Consider the following 16,123-nt stretch of genomic DNA (forward strand, 5'->3'; position numbering starts at 1 on the left):
ATTTAGATTTATGTCTTCAGTTTTGAAAATTTGCTCACAGACTAATTGAAAGCTCACAAGATGCACTTGTAATAGTGGGGGCTACACAGAGTAGAAGGGGTAATCCATTAAATGCATTCTACGAGATACTAAAGGACTTGCACCTATAATTGGGAAACCTGACCTCTTGCACACTGACAAAACATTTCTTGTTAATCAAAACACTAGCAAAATAGCTGTGTCTTAACAAGACCATTACTTTGGGCTGAGGCTCAGACACCAACGGACTTTGGGTGTAATTCCAGGAAGCCGAAGCAATGGATGGGGAAGAACAACCCACGTCCAAGCCTTCAACAGTGGGCATGGATGACAGCTACAATACATCGAAATATTACAGATAATTAGAACGCAAGAGGCATACAGATATGTAACCATCCTGGAAGGCAATGGAAACCCTGTATAATACACAACTACAAAGTTAAACTATAAAGCCACATGTAGTTGGTGCCATCATCTCAATAAATGTAAGACATGGTGCCAACATTTGTTGTGCATGTGCAGACAAGCAGGTAATTTATCATAGAACATTATCTTAAAAATGTATATTTACGAGAATATTCTTAAGAGGAGAGAGGCACCAACTATAATTGGTGGACATATTAGGGAGCTCAGAAATAAATCAAAGCTTTACACAGAATTTAGAAATGTAGATTCTATTCTAAACTGCTTTTCCAAGTGTCACTAAATTATTGAGCTCAGAGGGCTTTGACACAAGGTTTTGGCCTGTGAATATTTGTTAAACCTACTCATGCAGTAATTACACTACATCCTTGAAACTAAGGGAAGTTGCTTACCGATTGGTCTGTGGTTAAAGGAGTGTACCCAGTCATGAGAAAATGAAGCCTTGGAGTGGGGATCAGAGAAGCAATCAGTCCAATCAAGTCATTATTCATGTAGCCGGGATAGCGGAGCGTTGTTGTGCTGGCAGACATTATAGTGGACACCTGCCCATAAAAGAACAAGAGAATATAAAACAAATGTAAAGACTATTTAATAGTGGCCACTTTACCCTCTGCCTGCCGGAGCAAACATTTTATATTATAAAAAGGTACAAACCTCTACAATTTGGTGTCAACATTTTTCAAGAGAGACATAAGTACAACTTTCACCAGAATTCTTAAGGGCTGTCAGGTCCGGACTGGGAACCACAACCAGCCCTGGCAAAGTGCTCAACCGGTCCCCCGCTCCCCACTCGGGAAGTTGGAGGTGCCGCCGATCTCTTAGCCGGGGCCGGTTTTCAGCCGATTTCGGTACAGGGCCGATTTTGCAGCTATGCTGCAAAAACGGCCCTGTAACAATAAGGGCCCGCAGGGGCCCAAAACTGCCATCCACCAGTGCGGCGCACCGGGGGATTGCCCGGTGCCCATTATGGCCAGTCTGGCCCTGAGGGCTGTACCTCATTCCTTACAGAGCACTCACATTTCCAGTTTCAGTTTTGCTGAACTTACAATTGGAATAATGCTACTTGTGTAATACATTGCACACATGCACAGTGTAATGTATTCAACGTGTTATGTAACCCTTATGCCAGTCTTAACCACACATGTAAGTGAATCTATTGGGTTTTTACCCTGTATACTTAAGTCCACAGGTTAAAAAAGAAAATATATATATATCCCGTCCCGACGTTGTCCGGGTATGAATTGCTGCCGGCCAGTAGTATATTGTTTTGTAGGATTTCGTTTTGATAGCATTTCTGATCTGTGACAGGCCTGTGAAACGCTCCGATTCACAGTGCACTGCTGATGCACTTAAGAGTGCGCGTTCAGTAGTGTGTGAACTTGAGTTTCCCTACTTTATATTTCCTTGCAATATTTTCTAGCGCAAACTCGACAACATGGCATGAGCACAATTTATATTACAGAAGAACACATTAATTTGTAGTAGGCACGGGGAGACAATGCGATTTGCCTGGAATCACAGGATGTTGAGCTGATGCTGAGATTCGAACGTAGCTCCCCAGCTCTAAAGTTCGCAATTCTAGAACTTGTGGCGGGAGGTGTGTCTAAAAGTGTATGTCGGTGCTGGCCTTCAATGAGAGAGACCTGTGCATTTTTCAAATCGGTGGTAAAAAAATATCAGTTTGTTGCTGGAGATGTGGGCCGCCATACCACCAATGTACTTACCGGGGAGGGTAAACACCCATAATTCCGCAACTTTCTTTCTGCATACCATCACTCCACATACTTTCATTACGAAAGTACCATGACCCCGCAATGCCATTATAACGCATGGCATTACATTTTATATGCTTTTACCACGCATACATTTACAACTAAATTCGTTGTAAATGCATGAATGGTAAAAGCATGTTTTTTTTAAATGTTTGGATAAGGTAAGTATGGGTATAGGGGTATATGTTTTTGGGGTACTGAGGTATGTTTGGGTGTTTGGGTACTTTAAGGGTTCAGATATAGTTTTGGGTTATGGGGTACAGGGGTAGTTTTAGGGTTTAGGGATAGGTATGGGTTTTGGGGTAGAGGGGTATTTTTAGGTTTCAGGGCTAGGTGTTGGTTTTGGGGTATTTTAAAGGTTATGGGGTAGGTTTGGGTTTTGGGGTACAGGGGAATTTTAAGGGTTCAGGGCTAGGTTTGGGTTACAGGGGTATTTTTAGGGTTCAGGGCTAGGTTTGGGTTTTAGGGTACTGGGGTATTTTTAGGGTCAGGGGTAGGTTTGGGTTTTGGGGTACAGGGTTATTTTTATGGTTCAGGGCTAGGTTTGGGTTTTAGGGTACTGGGGTATTTTTAGGATTCAGGGGTAGGTTTGGGTTTTGGGGTACAGGGGCATTTTAAGGGTTCAGGGCTAGGTTTGGGTTTTGGGGTACAGGGGTATTTTAGGGTTCAGGGGTAGGTTTGGGTTTTGGGGTACAGGGGTATTTTTAGGGTTCAGGTCTAGGTTTTGGGGTACAGGGGTATTTTTAGGGTTTAGGGACAGGTTTGGGTTTTGGGGTATAGGGTATATTTATAGGGTTAAGATGGGTTCGTGTTTAAGGGTGTTGGGGTATTTTAAGGAGTAAGGGTAGGTTATGATTATGGGGTGCAGGAGTATTTAAAGGGAGCAGGGTAAACACCCAGAGCTGGAATGTACAGAATCTGGGAAGAAAAAACAATGAAATATTGGGCACAACGCTCGCTTTTTTCCCGTAATACCACGCACCGCACACGCCCACGCCCCCAGCAGACGCCCAAAGCACACGATATGAGACATGGCATGAAGGGCGGAACGTACCACAGCGTTTGTCACGCCCCCAGCACAACGCAGACACGCCCACAAGGGACTACTTTGCTGGCACGGTTCTTTTACCTTTTAAATGTATATGGTGGGCGTCTGCATAGCCTATGTCCTTCTGCTGTCACTGCCCTTTCCAACGCTGTATATATGAATTATAACTAAGAATTTCGCCTGTCATTTTGTACATATCAATGAGCTGCTTCTTTTTCTTGACCATTTGGGTCAATTTAAAAAAATTTCAGATGTATTACACTTGTCACTTTCACACAGATTTTTTTATCATAGGGTTGCACCAATTTTCATGCCATTATTTATTTTCGAAATTTGCACATTTGTTTTTTGCACATTAATATGCTAACCGGCATATGCCCACTTGGGCTTTATCCTACAGTGTCCCTTGGAAAATTATGGTGACCATGGTGGTTTTGATCAGCCGGTTGCTACATTTCACATGCATACTCTGAGAATTGTAAAAAGTATATCCTAGTTATTTATTGGTTTTAACAGGATTTTACCCACCTCAGTGTTTTTTTAGTCATGTGATATCGATTGGTTCTTTGATAACAGGTTTTATCAGCAATGTTGAGGAATATTTATATTTTAACATTTATTTATATGTTTTATATTTATTCTAAATTGCTGCTATGTGATATTATGCACTTAAACCTGTGGACATCTGATTAACTAAATTGATTTAATCAGTACAATGTTTTTGCAAATTTATGCATACATCAGTGATCATGTCAGTATGTCTTCTATGTTCATGATGATGCTATGGTGAGAATATGGTATGTTGCACTTTGAAAGGAGTACTCCGCCCTTTCTAACGTTATGTGATCAAGGCCTCTTCAGGCTGAAACGCGTTATGGCGGTTTGGTGTTGAGCACAAAATAAATTTATAATGCACCAGTTCCTGGGTTTGCCTCGTCTTTGATGCCAATTTCGAAAAAGACGTTCTTCTGCTAGATAGAGATATATTCGTATCCACCAGGGCTGCCAAACACGCAGCGGTGCATCCATATTAGCAAGGGGTTGAAACCTGCTTTGTTACACAACAACTGCAGACGAGGTTGGTACACACACGAGGTATGTCAAAGAGGCTTTATTATATCACATACGCGTTTCAGCAGTCGCCTTCGTCAGTGCGATGAAGCCATACTCTTTCCGACACTGCGATAGACCATTTAAACAAACGTAAGGCCATGATTGGTTGAATTACGGCCAATGGGAGGACTGCCCCTCCCTTCGGAGTCCATGGTTCAGTGCTGTTTTTAATGTTGACCGATGTCAAAATTGTATGGAACAATGTCCCGGCTCTTCTCCACTGAAGTCCCCCTGTTCTTTTGTGAGTCCTTTTCGTTCTCGCTGTGTCTCATTGCATCTCGCCTGCCGCTGGATGTTAGCTATCGGCTCCTGCGGGTGTCCGTCATGTGGCGAGGCACTCTTGGCTTTGGATAAGTCACAACCTTGGTGATCATCAGGGCCTTATGGCGGCGTTTCTGGCAGCCTACATAAATTCCAACTTGTATCCACCGGGGCTGCTGAACACGTGGCGGGTGCATCCAGATTAGCAGGGGGTGGAAACCGGCTTTGTTACACAACAACTACAGACTAGGTTGGTGCACACACGAGATATGTCAAAGAGGCTTTATTATATCGCACACGCGTTTCAGCATTTGCCTTCGTCATATATATATATATATATATATATATATATATATATATATATATATATATATATATATATATATATATACACATACACAAAACATTTTAAGGTGATTTAAAAGAAGGGAGTAAAAGTATAGGTAGAGGTAAAGGGGATAAGTATCATTTTATGGTTTCAGTGTTGGTAGACAAAGGAGAGTAATAAGGGTTGGTGTATTGGTAAAGGTAACGGGGGAAAGGGTGATTGTAGGATCAAGGTGTGGGCTTTGGTAAAAGGAAGAAATGGTGATTTGAGGGTTAAGGGGTGGACAGAGCAAAGGGTTGTAAAGGTAATTTGAGGGAAAGGGGTGGATAAGGATAAAGAGAAGCAAAGGTGATTTTAGGGGTTTGGGTAGGAAAATAGTTAGGGGTAATGTTGAACTTAATGTAGAGGGGAGGACAGAGGTAAACGGGAAAGTGTTTGTTAGGGTTCATTGGCGGGTAAAGGGAGGTAAGTTTAAGGGGGTTGTCACCCCCCCTTAAAAAAACCTACACATTTATATATCTATATTTATTTGAGCTAGACTTTGAAAATAATTCACCGACAAAGAAATTACATTTTAAACAAAGACATTTCTACTGTTAACAAGCATAGCTGAAGAATAAACTATTACCATGAGATTTATCATTGGGGCGTCTGGGACATTTTACGGCCCAGACAGACAATGAATACTCACCAGCTGATTAATTTGAGAGAACGATGGATTCCGAATGTGTAGTCTGTCTGTGGCTATACGGTTGAGGGCGGTGTTATCTAGGACGACCTATAGAAAAGCACACAGATTACTAAACACACCTTGGATGTAGTCTCATATGGTAAATAATCACAGACATGATGGTAACTCTAGCAGCCTTTTTTACTGTAGCACCTTGTCTCACACAAAAATACTATAGTTAAGCAGTTGTGTCATTTATTTTTTAGCACAGCAGCTTACACAATAAAGCACCAAGATGCTTTGACATGGGCATCATTAAACATGCAGTTTGTGTTTATGATTTACAACGACAAACTGTATTTTCAGTGGGACATCAGGAGAAAATATAACCTATCACACAGACATTTATAATTGCTACTAAGTCATCAAATGCCAAGTACTCTTAGATTTCACAAACGAAGCTTGAGTAATAGTGGAAAACTTTGTGAAATTTAAAAAATTACCTTTTCAGGTTGTAATAGAATTTTAAGGTAGGATTTCATATTAAATAGCTCAAATCGGTCCATGTCACGTTGCAAAAAACTCAAAAACACACATGGAATCCACTAGTGGCACCTGAAAAATGGTGGAAAGCGTACTAGCTATTTTTTGAGAATTTATTTTAACCAAAGTCCACATTTATCTTTTATACTGACATACGGAGAACAACCAAATTCATGAGATTCCTTAAGTACATTTTGTAAAAGATACCAAGAACAAATAAAAGCTTCAAATGCTGCAACACAAATACATCTAGCTACTGCTGAATGCCATTAAACAACAAAAGATGTTCCTTCAAGTGGCAACAACAGTGACAGATATTCAGGCAAGCACACAATCCGGCACAAAATCCACAGGTAGACACACTGAATAAATTTTTGACAGATTCAGTAAAACGCACACTCGCTCTGAATAGGGCATCCATTTGACTTTTAGGCAGACCAACTAATCATCTGTATGATACTTTCACAAATCAGTTCTCAAACCAAAACTAAGACCTGAACAAGAACAGATCTGTATGAACACAGACATACACTGTGTAAAAGTAGCAAGATCGGGTGATTATGAGTTAACGTAGAAAGGTCGAGCTTAAATAAAGTAGTGCTTATATACTATTAGAAATAATCTAAACCTGTTGCAAGAGAAGGAGCGTCACCGCCCATACATGCATATTCGGAATACCGTGTATGTCTGCGCACACGTAACATTTTAAAATCCTAGACATGAGGCGGTAGCGCTAAAGGACCAAAAGAGGTTAAGAAGAAGGGCCAACAAGGCAGAGCCGTGTGGAACACATCAATACATTCGTTTGTGTGATGGGGTTAAATAGACCTGGTGAGCCGATTGTACTGGCTTGAAAAGAAAGATGCTAACCAAGCTGACAAGACTGGAGACCACAAATACAAACTGGCAACAGATGATCAGACACGGATGTTCTTTGCTATTAAATAAACATTGTCGAGCATGGAGGCAATCGTATGATTTGGAAAACGCAAATGTTGATCAAGATTTGTCAATTCAATTCAATCAGTCTTTATTCGATAATTTTCCAATCCTAAAAGACACAATACATAATAAAAATGTAATTAAAAAGATTATACCCTAAAAACATACAGTCTTAAAAAGATTAATATATCATTATCGAAAGACCCTGACAATATTTCATTGCGATAGCTCTTAAAAACAATCCATATAAACGTTCCTTCAGAAATTCGAAGAAAAAAAAATAGGAACCACTATAAAATAAATATTAATTCATGGAGAAGGAAGATTTTTACTTCGCAGTGCCCATGTCCAGCGAAGGAATTTCGCAACAGCTATAACAATATCAGATCTGCTGTTTGTTACCAAAATTCGCAGCGCTACCATACCCGATCTTGGACTCAGGTTAGCGCAAAGCAGCTTAAGCCACTTGCGACGAGGGCTACTGCAGGCAGGGCACACAAAAAATATGTGACTAATAGACTCTTCCTGTGATGAGCATGATGGACAGTTAATGTCTGGAGCATTGTACCAGTTAGCAGTGAAATTTCTCAGCGGAAGAGTGCCCACTTTGAGTTGGTGATATAGTTTCCTGTCACCAGGTTTCGTAATCAGATTCCAGTAGGCCTCTGCTTCCACAACAAACTTATGTTCCATAAAGATATCTGTGAGCGAATTACTATCCACCACCTATAGGGTCTGCTTAGTAATCATATCCCAATAATACCCTTGATATTCATTTTTACTGGGAAAAGAATTCCCTATCGGGTCATCCCACAGGTGTCTAAGCCCCATATCATACAATTTACGCTTAAGCTTCTGGAGCCATTTGATTTTTGCAGATGAATCAGCGTTCCTAATATACATTAGAGCCTGTGCATAAGTTACCTATTCTGGAGTGGTCCACAGCCTCCTCCAGTAAGCTATGGTCTAAATCCTGCCACCTCATCAAAGGAGGTACAGCTCAAATCTAATGGCAAAGGCTTGGCAGGGGTGGATTGTGGGAGGGCGGTCTGTGTTCTCAGAAACCTGTCTTGCGCCCTAACTAGGGGTGATAAATCTTCAAATTCCCAAAGTTCGGCACAGCACCATATATTAGGGAAGCTCTGATTTTCCCATTGTAAATTGATATAGCTGGCCCCACCGGTTTTGTAATTGAGAGTCAGTGTTCTTGTAATAAGGCACCCACTAACTGGTTATGCCTTAAGACCATAACATCGATCTGTGGTGACCAGTTCATCCTCCTGCCCATAGTCACACCTAAATAGGTGAAGATGTTGGTTTGTTCCTGGGGTGCACTATTCAATTCTACTCTGCCTTTAACAGATTTATGTTTATGTAACACCATGAACTTTGTTTTGTCAACATTAACTATTAGATCATGGTCGTTGCAAAAATCACTAAATCTGTCGAGGGCGCGTTGCAGACCCGATTGAGTTTTAGATAAAATTAATGTATCGTCCGCAAACATTAATATAGGAGCCCTTAAACCAGCTAGAGTTGGTGCATCAGTTGGAAAATTATTGTAAAAACAGACTTCCTTATTTATAAATAGGGAGAATAGGGTAGGGGCAAGGACTCACCCTTGCCGCACTCCCTTATTGACAGGGATATGATCCGTTAGTTCACCCTGCTGTCCCCACCTTACCTGGGCATAATTCGCCTCATGGAGTTTAATAATGAAAGACAAAAGTTCAAGCAGCATCCCAGCCTCCTTTAACGTGGCCCATAACTTATGGCGTGGCACTAAATCGAAAGCGGATTTTAAATCAACAAAGGCTGCATAAAGAGTCCCCCTTGCAAGAATCACTGTATTCCAATATATCATCACAAATCTGAAAACTTAATCTATGGTGTTGACGTGGGGTCTGAAACCCGCTTGGTAGGTAGATAATATATTCAGATCTATTACTCATTCATTAATCCTACCTAGCACAAGCCTAGCCACAATTTTCTGGAGTGTATGTATTAGACTCATCGCCCTGTAATTGCTTGGGCTAGCACGGTCTCCCTTGATATATATATGGGGACAATTTCAGCCCCACGCCATGCATCTGGGATTGGTGCACCTCTAGCAATAGCTATTATGAAGAATAAAATATAATCTGTCCAGTTCTTCCTGTCCAGTTTATAAACATTGTCCGGGATACAATCCGGGCCGGGGGCCTTCCCTGCTGGGACCCTCTCCAATACGCTTTCGATCTCTCTTTTAGTGAATGTGAGGACAACCACACTAATAACCTCAGGGTAAGTTATTACATTGCTATTTGCGGAGGCAAACTGGGCTTGACAATACTCAACCAAAAGTTCTGGGGGTACATTATTAACAGGTACAAAGTCGATCACACCACTACACCACTTTATAAATTTGCCAAAACTTAGTCCAGTTCTTCCCCTTACTAGCATTGGATAAGCTCCCCATCTATCCTCGAAGTTCTTCTTTGCCTGCGCTTGTTCTTTCATATAGTTTGCCCTTGCTATTTTAACCTCATGTGGAGCTCCTATTTTGATTGTATTTGAGAGATGCTTGAAAGCAGCTCCACATGCCTCATCGTACCACTTGGCCAATTTTTCCTTTATAATATGCCTGTGCGGTCTTCTAGTTTTTGTAAAAAGGGACTTTAATTTACCAAATAAGTCCTCGTGAACCTTCATAAGGTCTGGGGGAAACTTATCCTAGGCATCTCCAGAACCAAGCCTTGTTAATGTTTGTTCAATTGTCGACTTAATCTGCTTTAGTGCACCTTCGTCTTCAGAGACTACTACCCACTTCAGCCGACTGGAATTACATTTCCTATATCGCTTACCAAAGCAACATGAAGGTGATCTATGCCCTTCCTAACTAAGGTTAATAAGAGAGGGTCATGGTCACTTTCCGGTCTGTGGTAAACTCGCATGTTCACAAATCTGGGCCATAGCTCCAGACTAAGTAGGATGTAATCAATTCTACTACCTCTAATCCCATTAGAGAAGGTGTTAGTGCCTTCCATATCTGAGGGAGATCTCCCATTGGTAGCCCTTAGCCCCCTCCCCAAGGATAAACGTTTCAGCTGCAACGCCACCTCAGACCACTTAATAGGCGGCAGCGATAGAGACGGTAGCCCTTGAAGATTTGTCTACAGTAGAAATAAGTTCTTCGGCCTTCTACATCAGACATCTAAAAGTGTGACAGACTGTCAAACATAAGCTAGGAATAAAATATTAAAACAAAGAAGTAAAGTTTGTGGGTATGGAATTTTTTGGTAAGTTGAAATGTCGAGATAAAACATCGTTAAGCACCTTCCAACACAGTCTCTTTAAAAGTAACGTGTAGCAGTCTCACCTCCACTTACTATAGTAACTTGTGATGTAGCCTGAAGCTGTCATTTTAGTATTCTCCATAAGTCTGAAGTTTTAGCAATACAAAAAATGCAGTAGAATTTATCAACCAACATAACCTGGTGATAAAAGCACACAAAATAATGAACTCTTAAGAGACTTACCACACAGTCAGCATTCTGCGTGAGCCTCTTCAGCGTCAGGAGGGAGTTGTACGGCTGGACCACCACATCGCTCATTTCATCTTGGTTAGGAAAAACAGAGTATGTTTGGACCAGTTTCTTGGGATACCTATTTAAAATAGGTAAAATGAAAAAGATAATTTTGCTTGAGTGAGTTGGCTCTTCGAACAAAATAGGAGCAAGAATAGTAACCAAAATTATTAGTAGCCCCTAACAATTTGTCACCCTACAATTTGAGCATACTAAGTATGTGGGAAAAACAGTCAAGCCTGCTCATAGGCAGTTATAGTCATTGCCGCTGGAATTCTGTGAGATTTTGCTACATGCACAATTTAGTTCACTCATTAACACTGGCAAATCGGAGAGCGCCTTTTGCAAAGGGTGGATTCTGGAACTTATAGAGAACAGTGTGTCCTATGGTTCCTCCAAAAGAGAGCTTAGCAAAATATGTCATCAGCAAGATGCATACTCCTGCAACACAGTTTTCCAGGCCCAGATCCTTCCAGCTACAGTCAACCAGTGTTCCCACGACAGCAATATGATAAACAAGAATATTAGAACAAGGGCAAAGACTGCTTCAGTCGTGGGTTTCTCGCACAACAATCAGTTATTCGTATTTTTTGCAGAGTAAGAATGAAAGAAAACAAAATTCTACAACTAGTTCATCACTAGGAGCATCTCCGCCATTGCCAATTCAAAAAAATGGCACTAACAGCATAGTTAGCTTGCGTTGTTAAAGACAGCCCAGCTAGGACAAGCTCTTGTGACAAGTAACCATAAAAGACATTGGGCTTATCAGAAACAAGCTTTAAAAACACAAATGACAAAAGGGCACAGATGAAAAGAACATCTATCACCCAATCACTTCATAGTATCGATTCATAAGCTACCTCACATACGCTATTGGAATATTCCAAATGGCAGACCGTGGGCTCTAAAAATCATCTGATCTTACAGTTAATTTTTTAAGCCCCAAGATCGATCTACAAGGCCAAATGAGCCTTGACATAAGCTTGTAAACCGCGAGAAATAACTTAAATGCTCCCAAAATTGCAAAGGTTTAACACATGAAAAAACAGATATATTGATGAAGTCACATACCTGTCATTTAACTTCTCTAAAAGGTATGAGCCTAAGCCGGAGCCTGTTCCACCAGCAATGGAGTGACAAAGCACAAACCCCTGCAAGAGATCAACACTGAGATGACCAACCCAATACAGCAATGGGGATTCTTTGCACAGCAAAAGCGGATCAAAAGTATTAAGTAAAACAGTCTTGTTTTATTGTAAACATTTGTTAGTGCCAACTGCACCAACTGTTATTAGCGAGCTTTGATTTAAAGCGAGCAGTGGAATACAAGTAGAACAGCATAGCACTGCAGAAACGCATTGAAAGTAGCAGTATGTGAATACAAATGAAGTAGGCTATGTTGCATACTCACTACGGGAAGTGAGGATGCGAGTTCAGCGTTGAGACATCATGGTACTACCGAAGGTGCATATAGGAAAGATGTATTTCCTTTCAGGTCAGTAAGGCAGAGGGGTTGTCATATGTGTGTGAAGATTACTGACAGGCTGATAGCTACCATACAGAAAGATTGCTTCACGGCTAGAGCGGTTTTGAAATTAGGTGTTTTAAGCAGGAAAGAGTCCTTGGTCCTCAGCCACTGGAGGCCTCCCGATACTGCCAAAAAGATTTGGCAGATGTGCTTTTTCCATTTGGAAGACATTATACACTATACAGTAGATTTGAAATTTGATTCTCACCTTTATGTGTAGCCAAAGTACGTGATGTGATCAAATGCAATCTTGGCTGGGGCCTATGTAGCTGTTGAATGAATTATGTATTAGGGCAAAGGATGACAGAAGAATATAAGCAAACAGTGCGCCACTAGAGTCCAACTGAAAAAAAATGATGAGCATGAGCTGCTGCTTGGCATTCGGAGAGTAACCAAATTCAGTGCGATCGCCTTATGGATCAGAGGTTTTTGGGTTTAATTAGGAGGTAAAGGTACAAGTTAGCCTATTTGATAAATGGTTTAGGTGATGGGGTATTATCAGGAGAAATCCCAGCGAAATGAGGACAGCATCAGGGAGAAAACCTTCATGTCTCAGATCGGAAAGTAATGCTGCATCAAATCTGAGTTGATGTTTAATGGCAATGAGCGAGGACGGTGTTCGCTGTGCGTTTACCATTAGGAGATTGTCCATTATCTACAGCTGCATTGTCATGAGGTAAAATCGCAACATGAGGACGTCTTCCTGTGGTATTGGGCGGCATCTAAATATCTGTGGATGGGGCAGTTGCTTGTGCCAGGAATATATAGTGATTTTAGGTAAAGTTACACAAGATTAGGGGATATATAAGGGATCATGGAGTGTGTGGGTGAACTACATTGCTGAGAAAATGTGTAGTGTTTTAATAATAAGAAGGCATGGTATTGGGTTTCTAATGACGTTTGGGCATGGAGGGAGGTTAAGAAAATGTTTGTTATGGTGTAACTATTGAATGAAAACGAATAAAACAATTTCAAAATAAATATTCATACAGTTGTTGCTAAAATGTTTATTTACTAAAAGCATATGAATAAATAATAGTTGCTTCCTTTTCCAAGAAATGTCTCTTAGAGTAGCTCACATTTAAAGGAGTTTCATTTTGGACTTCAATAGGGTCTGCAATTAAACTTAAGTCTTGTTTGTTAATGAAAAATACATAGATGAATATACTGCTGTTGATTTCTGTAGCTGTGTAGTTTGGTTTAACTAAAACAGTACTTGTAGGTAAACACACCAAAAGATTAGGGAATATAAAGATTCCAGTGGATTTGCATGCTAGAAGTGAAGTTTTGAGATGTGGAGGCCCACTTTTGCCTTGATTTCATCCCCGGACCGCCCCCACCACAGCCGAGTAGGTGCTGCTTGGGGTCCCGCCATCTTGGGTGAGGTGAGGAGCAGGAGCAGGGCTAGCAGACTAGTGCTAGGCCCCTCCCGCCCTCGCCAGTACAAAATGGTGCCCCTTCCCAGGAAGCGCAGCGGACGGGCGCAGCAGGCACGCCGACAGCACGCCCGTTTGCACCGGGCCCGCGCCTAGGGCCAAAATCTCTGGCCGACTGGAATCAAACTAACTCAGTAAGGCGCCGCACCTATAACCGCAGCACACTGTGGGTTATGGGGGGTGAAGACAGAATATCAGGATGTGTTAGGGTGGGAATGTGCAAAGACACAGACCACTCCACATCAATGTACAAGCTGTAAGCAGATCCTTCCCCAGGTTCTATGGCAATCCAGCAAGACTATTGTTGACCCAGATAGAGTCACTGATGGGAAAGAGCAGGCGACAGTAAAATGCATGCTGCTAAACGCCAGGTCCCTGGTGAAACATAGCATTGAACTGGCTGACCTGATACTGGAGTCAAATGTAATGGAAGCATTTATAACTGAATCCTGGACGGACGTAGCCTCTGGCCCAGACATTGTTAAAGCCACCCCCCCCAAACTATGATTGCTTTGTGCAGAACAGAAGAGGGAAGAAAGGTGGTGGACTGGCTGTCATCGATCACAACTCAGTAAGAGGAAGTTTTAAGCCCGCTGAAACGGGCCTGGATGAAGCGCTTGCATTTAACCTCACCCTATCAGACCACCAAACCCTAAAAGGCTGCTTACTCTATAGGCCCCTTTTTTCACAACCCTGGGTAGCCTGCTTGAATAAGCAGTATGAGCCAAGACTTTCACCTTGCTTGGTGATTTTAATTTTCACCTGGAATGTATATCTGACAGACACACGAGAACTCATAGAATTGTTGCAAGGGGTGGAGTTATGTCAAAAAGTCACGGGCCCGACCCATAAAGCTGGACACACCCTAGATGGTATTTTCTCCAACCATCCCAATCTGGCGGTCACGTCAGTAGACCCTGTCCCCTGGTCGGACCATGCCGCAATTCATTTCAGTATTACCCTAGTTCTCCTCCCCAGACCTAGTAAGGTTATGAATCCACCTAGAACGATTAGAAATTGGAAAAGTATAGACGGTGAGGCCTTTGAGAGCCTTCTGAGATTCTCCAGGAGGCCCTCCCTAGGAACTGTGGAGGAAGCGGCAACGAACTATACAAACTGGCTAGACTCGGCATGTATGCAATTAGCCCCTCCAAAAACCTACCACTCTACGTGCTCTAATCCATCGGCCCCCTGGTTCTCTGAACAAATCAGGGATTAAAAAGTAAGATGTAAAAAATTGGAAAGAAACTGGCGGAAAAATTACAGGGAGGCTGATAAAAAGCTACTCAATGCAGAATTGGGAGTCTACAAAGAGACGATTAGATCGGCCAAACGGGCCTTCTTTACCAATCGCATTAAGGAAGCCAGTAATTCCTCTAAAGAATTATTCCGGCCAGTGTCATCTCTAGCAGCCCCCAAACCAGTGAAGGTTCCCCATAGTCAGGAACTATGTGAAGACCTGGCCAAATTTTTTCAGGGTAAGGTCGAGAAGATTTTCTACTCCCTGGATCACCTAGTCAAGGTCAATCTTCCAGAGACCGACAGGTATACGGAAAGGTTACTTAACTTCTCCCCTATTACCGAGGAGGAGGTTGGGAACCGGCTAAAGAGGTTTAAATCAGGCTCCCCTTGTGATCCCTGCCCAGCCACTATTGCAAAAGCAGTCCCATCCATTATAGCAGCGGGATTCACCCCACTCTTCAATAACATGCTGGAAAGTGGTGATCCACACGATGGAAACAAGCATCCATTCAACCCCTCCTAAAAAAACCTAACCTAGATGTGGCCGACTTGAACAACTATCGGCCCATTGGCAGGTTACCACTACCAGCTAAAATCATAGAGGGTATAATGAACACTCAGTTGAGCGCTTTTCTGGGGACAGGACAACGTCTGGACCCGTCTCAGCCGAAGATATAAGACAAGTGATGGATGCAGGAGGCAGAGCCGCCTTGATCCTGCTGGACCTGTCCGCGGCCTTCGATACGGTCCACCACAGGTTGTTGGTGGACCGGTTGGGGGCCTGCGGGATTCAAGGAAAGGCCCTTAAGATCTTACAGGCCTTTCTCTCCAGCAGGACCCAGGTGGTGGCACTGGGATACTTTGAATCAGCCCCTTTTGTACTCCCCTGTGGAGTCCCTCAGGGCTCATCCCTGAGTCAAACTCATTTTAATGTGTACGTCTCCAGCCTGGCGCCAGTTATAAGATCTTTCGGCTTTAACTTAACATCGTACGCAGACGACACGCAGATTGTAGTGTCGCGCTACCGGGTGGAGTGGAAGACACAGCCAACAGGTTTAAGGACTGCATGAGTGAGGTCAGTAACTGGATGGCAGAAAACTGTCTTAAGTTAAACTCAACAAAGACTGAAGTCATGCTGTTCGGGACCTACGATAATTTCTGGTCCCCAAGATGGTGGCCTGAGGAATGCAAATGCTACTTACCAGTATGCATCTGTTCTTGGCATGTAGGGCT

General features: G+C 42.3%; 1 protein-coding gene across 1 annotated transcript in view; it reads right to left on the reverse strand.

The window, feature by feature from the left end:
* Nucleotides 1–16,123, reverse strand: part of TUBG1 (tubulin gamma 1) — a 197,387-nt gene that overhangs the window by 44,917 nt on the left and 136,347 nt on the right. The window contains exons 5-8 of the mRNA XM_086924100.1: nucleotides 11,756–11,835; nucleotides 10,637–10,763; nucleotides 5,655–5,741; nucleotides 834–983 (exon numbers count right to left, since the gene is read on the reverse strand). Coding sequence (XP_086780226.1) covers nucleotides 834–983; nucleotides 5,655–5,741; nucleotides 10,637–10,763; nucleotides 11,756–11,835 — 444 coding nt within the window. The remainder of the gene's footprint in view (nucleotides 1–833; nucleotides 984–5,654; nucleotides 5,742–10,636; nucleotides 10,764–11,755; nucleotides 11,836–16,123) is intronic.

The sequence above is a fragment of the Lissotriton vulgaris genome, chromosome 5, assembly GCF_964263255.1.
Source record: "Lissotriton vulgaris chromosome 5, aLisVul1.2, whole genome shotgun sequence".
Classification (NCBI taxonomy): Eukaryota; Metazoa; Chordata; class Amphibia; order Caudata; family Salamandridae; genus Lissotriton; species Lissotriton vulgaris.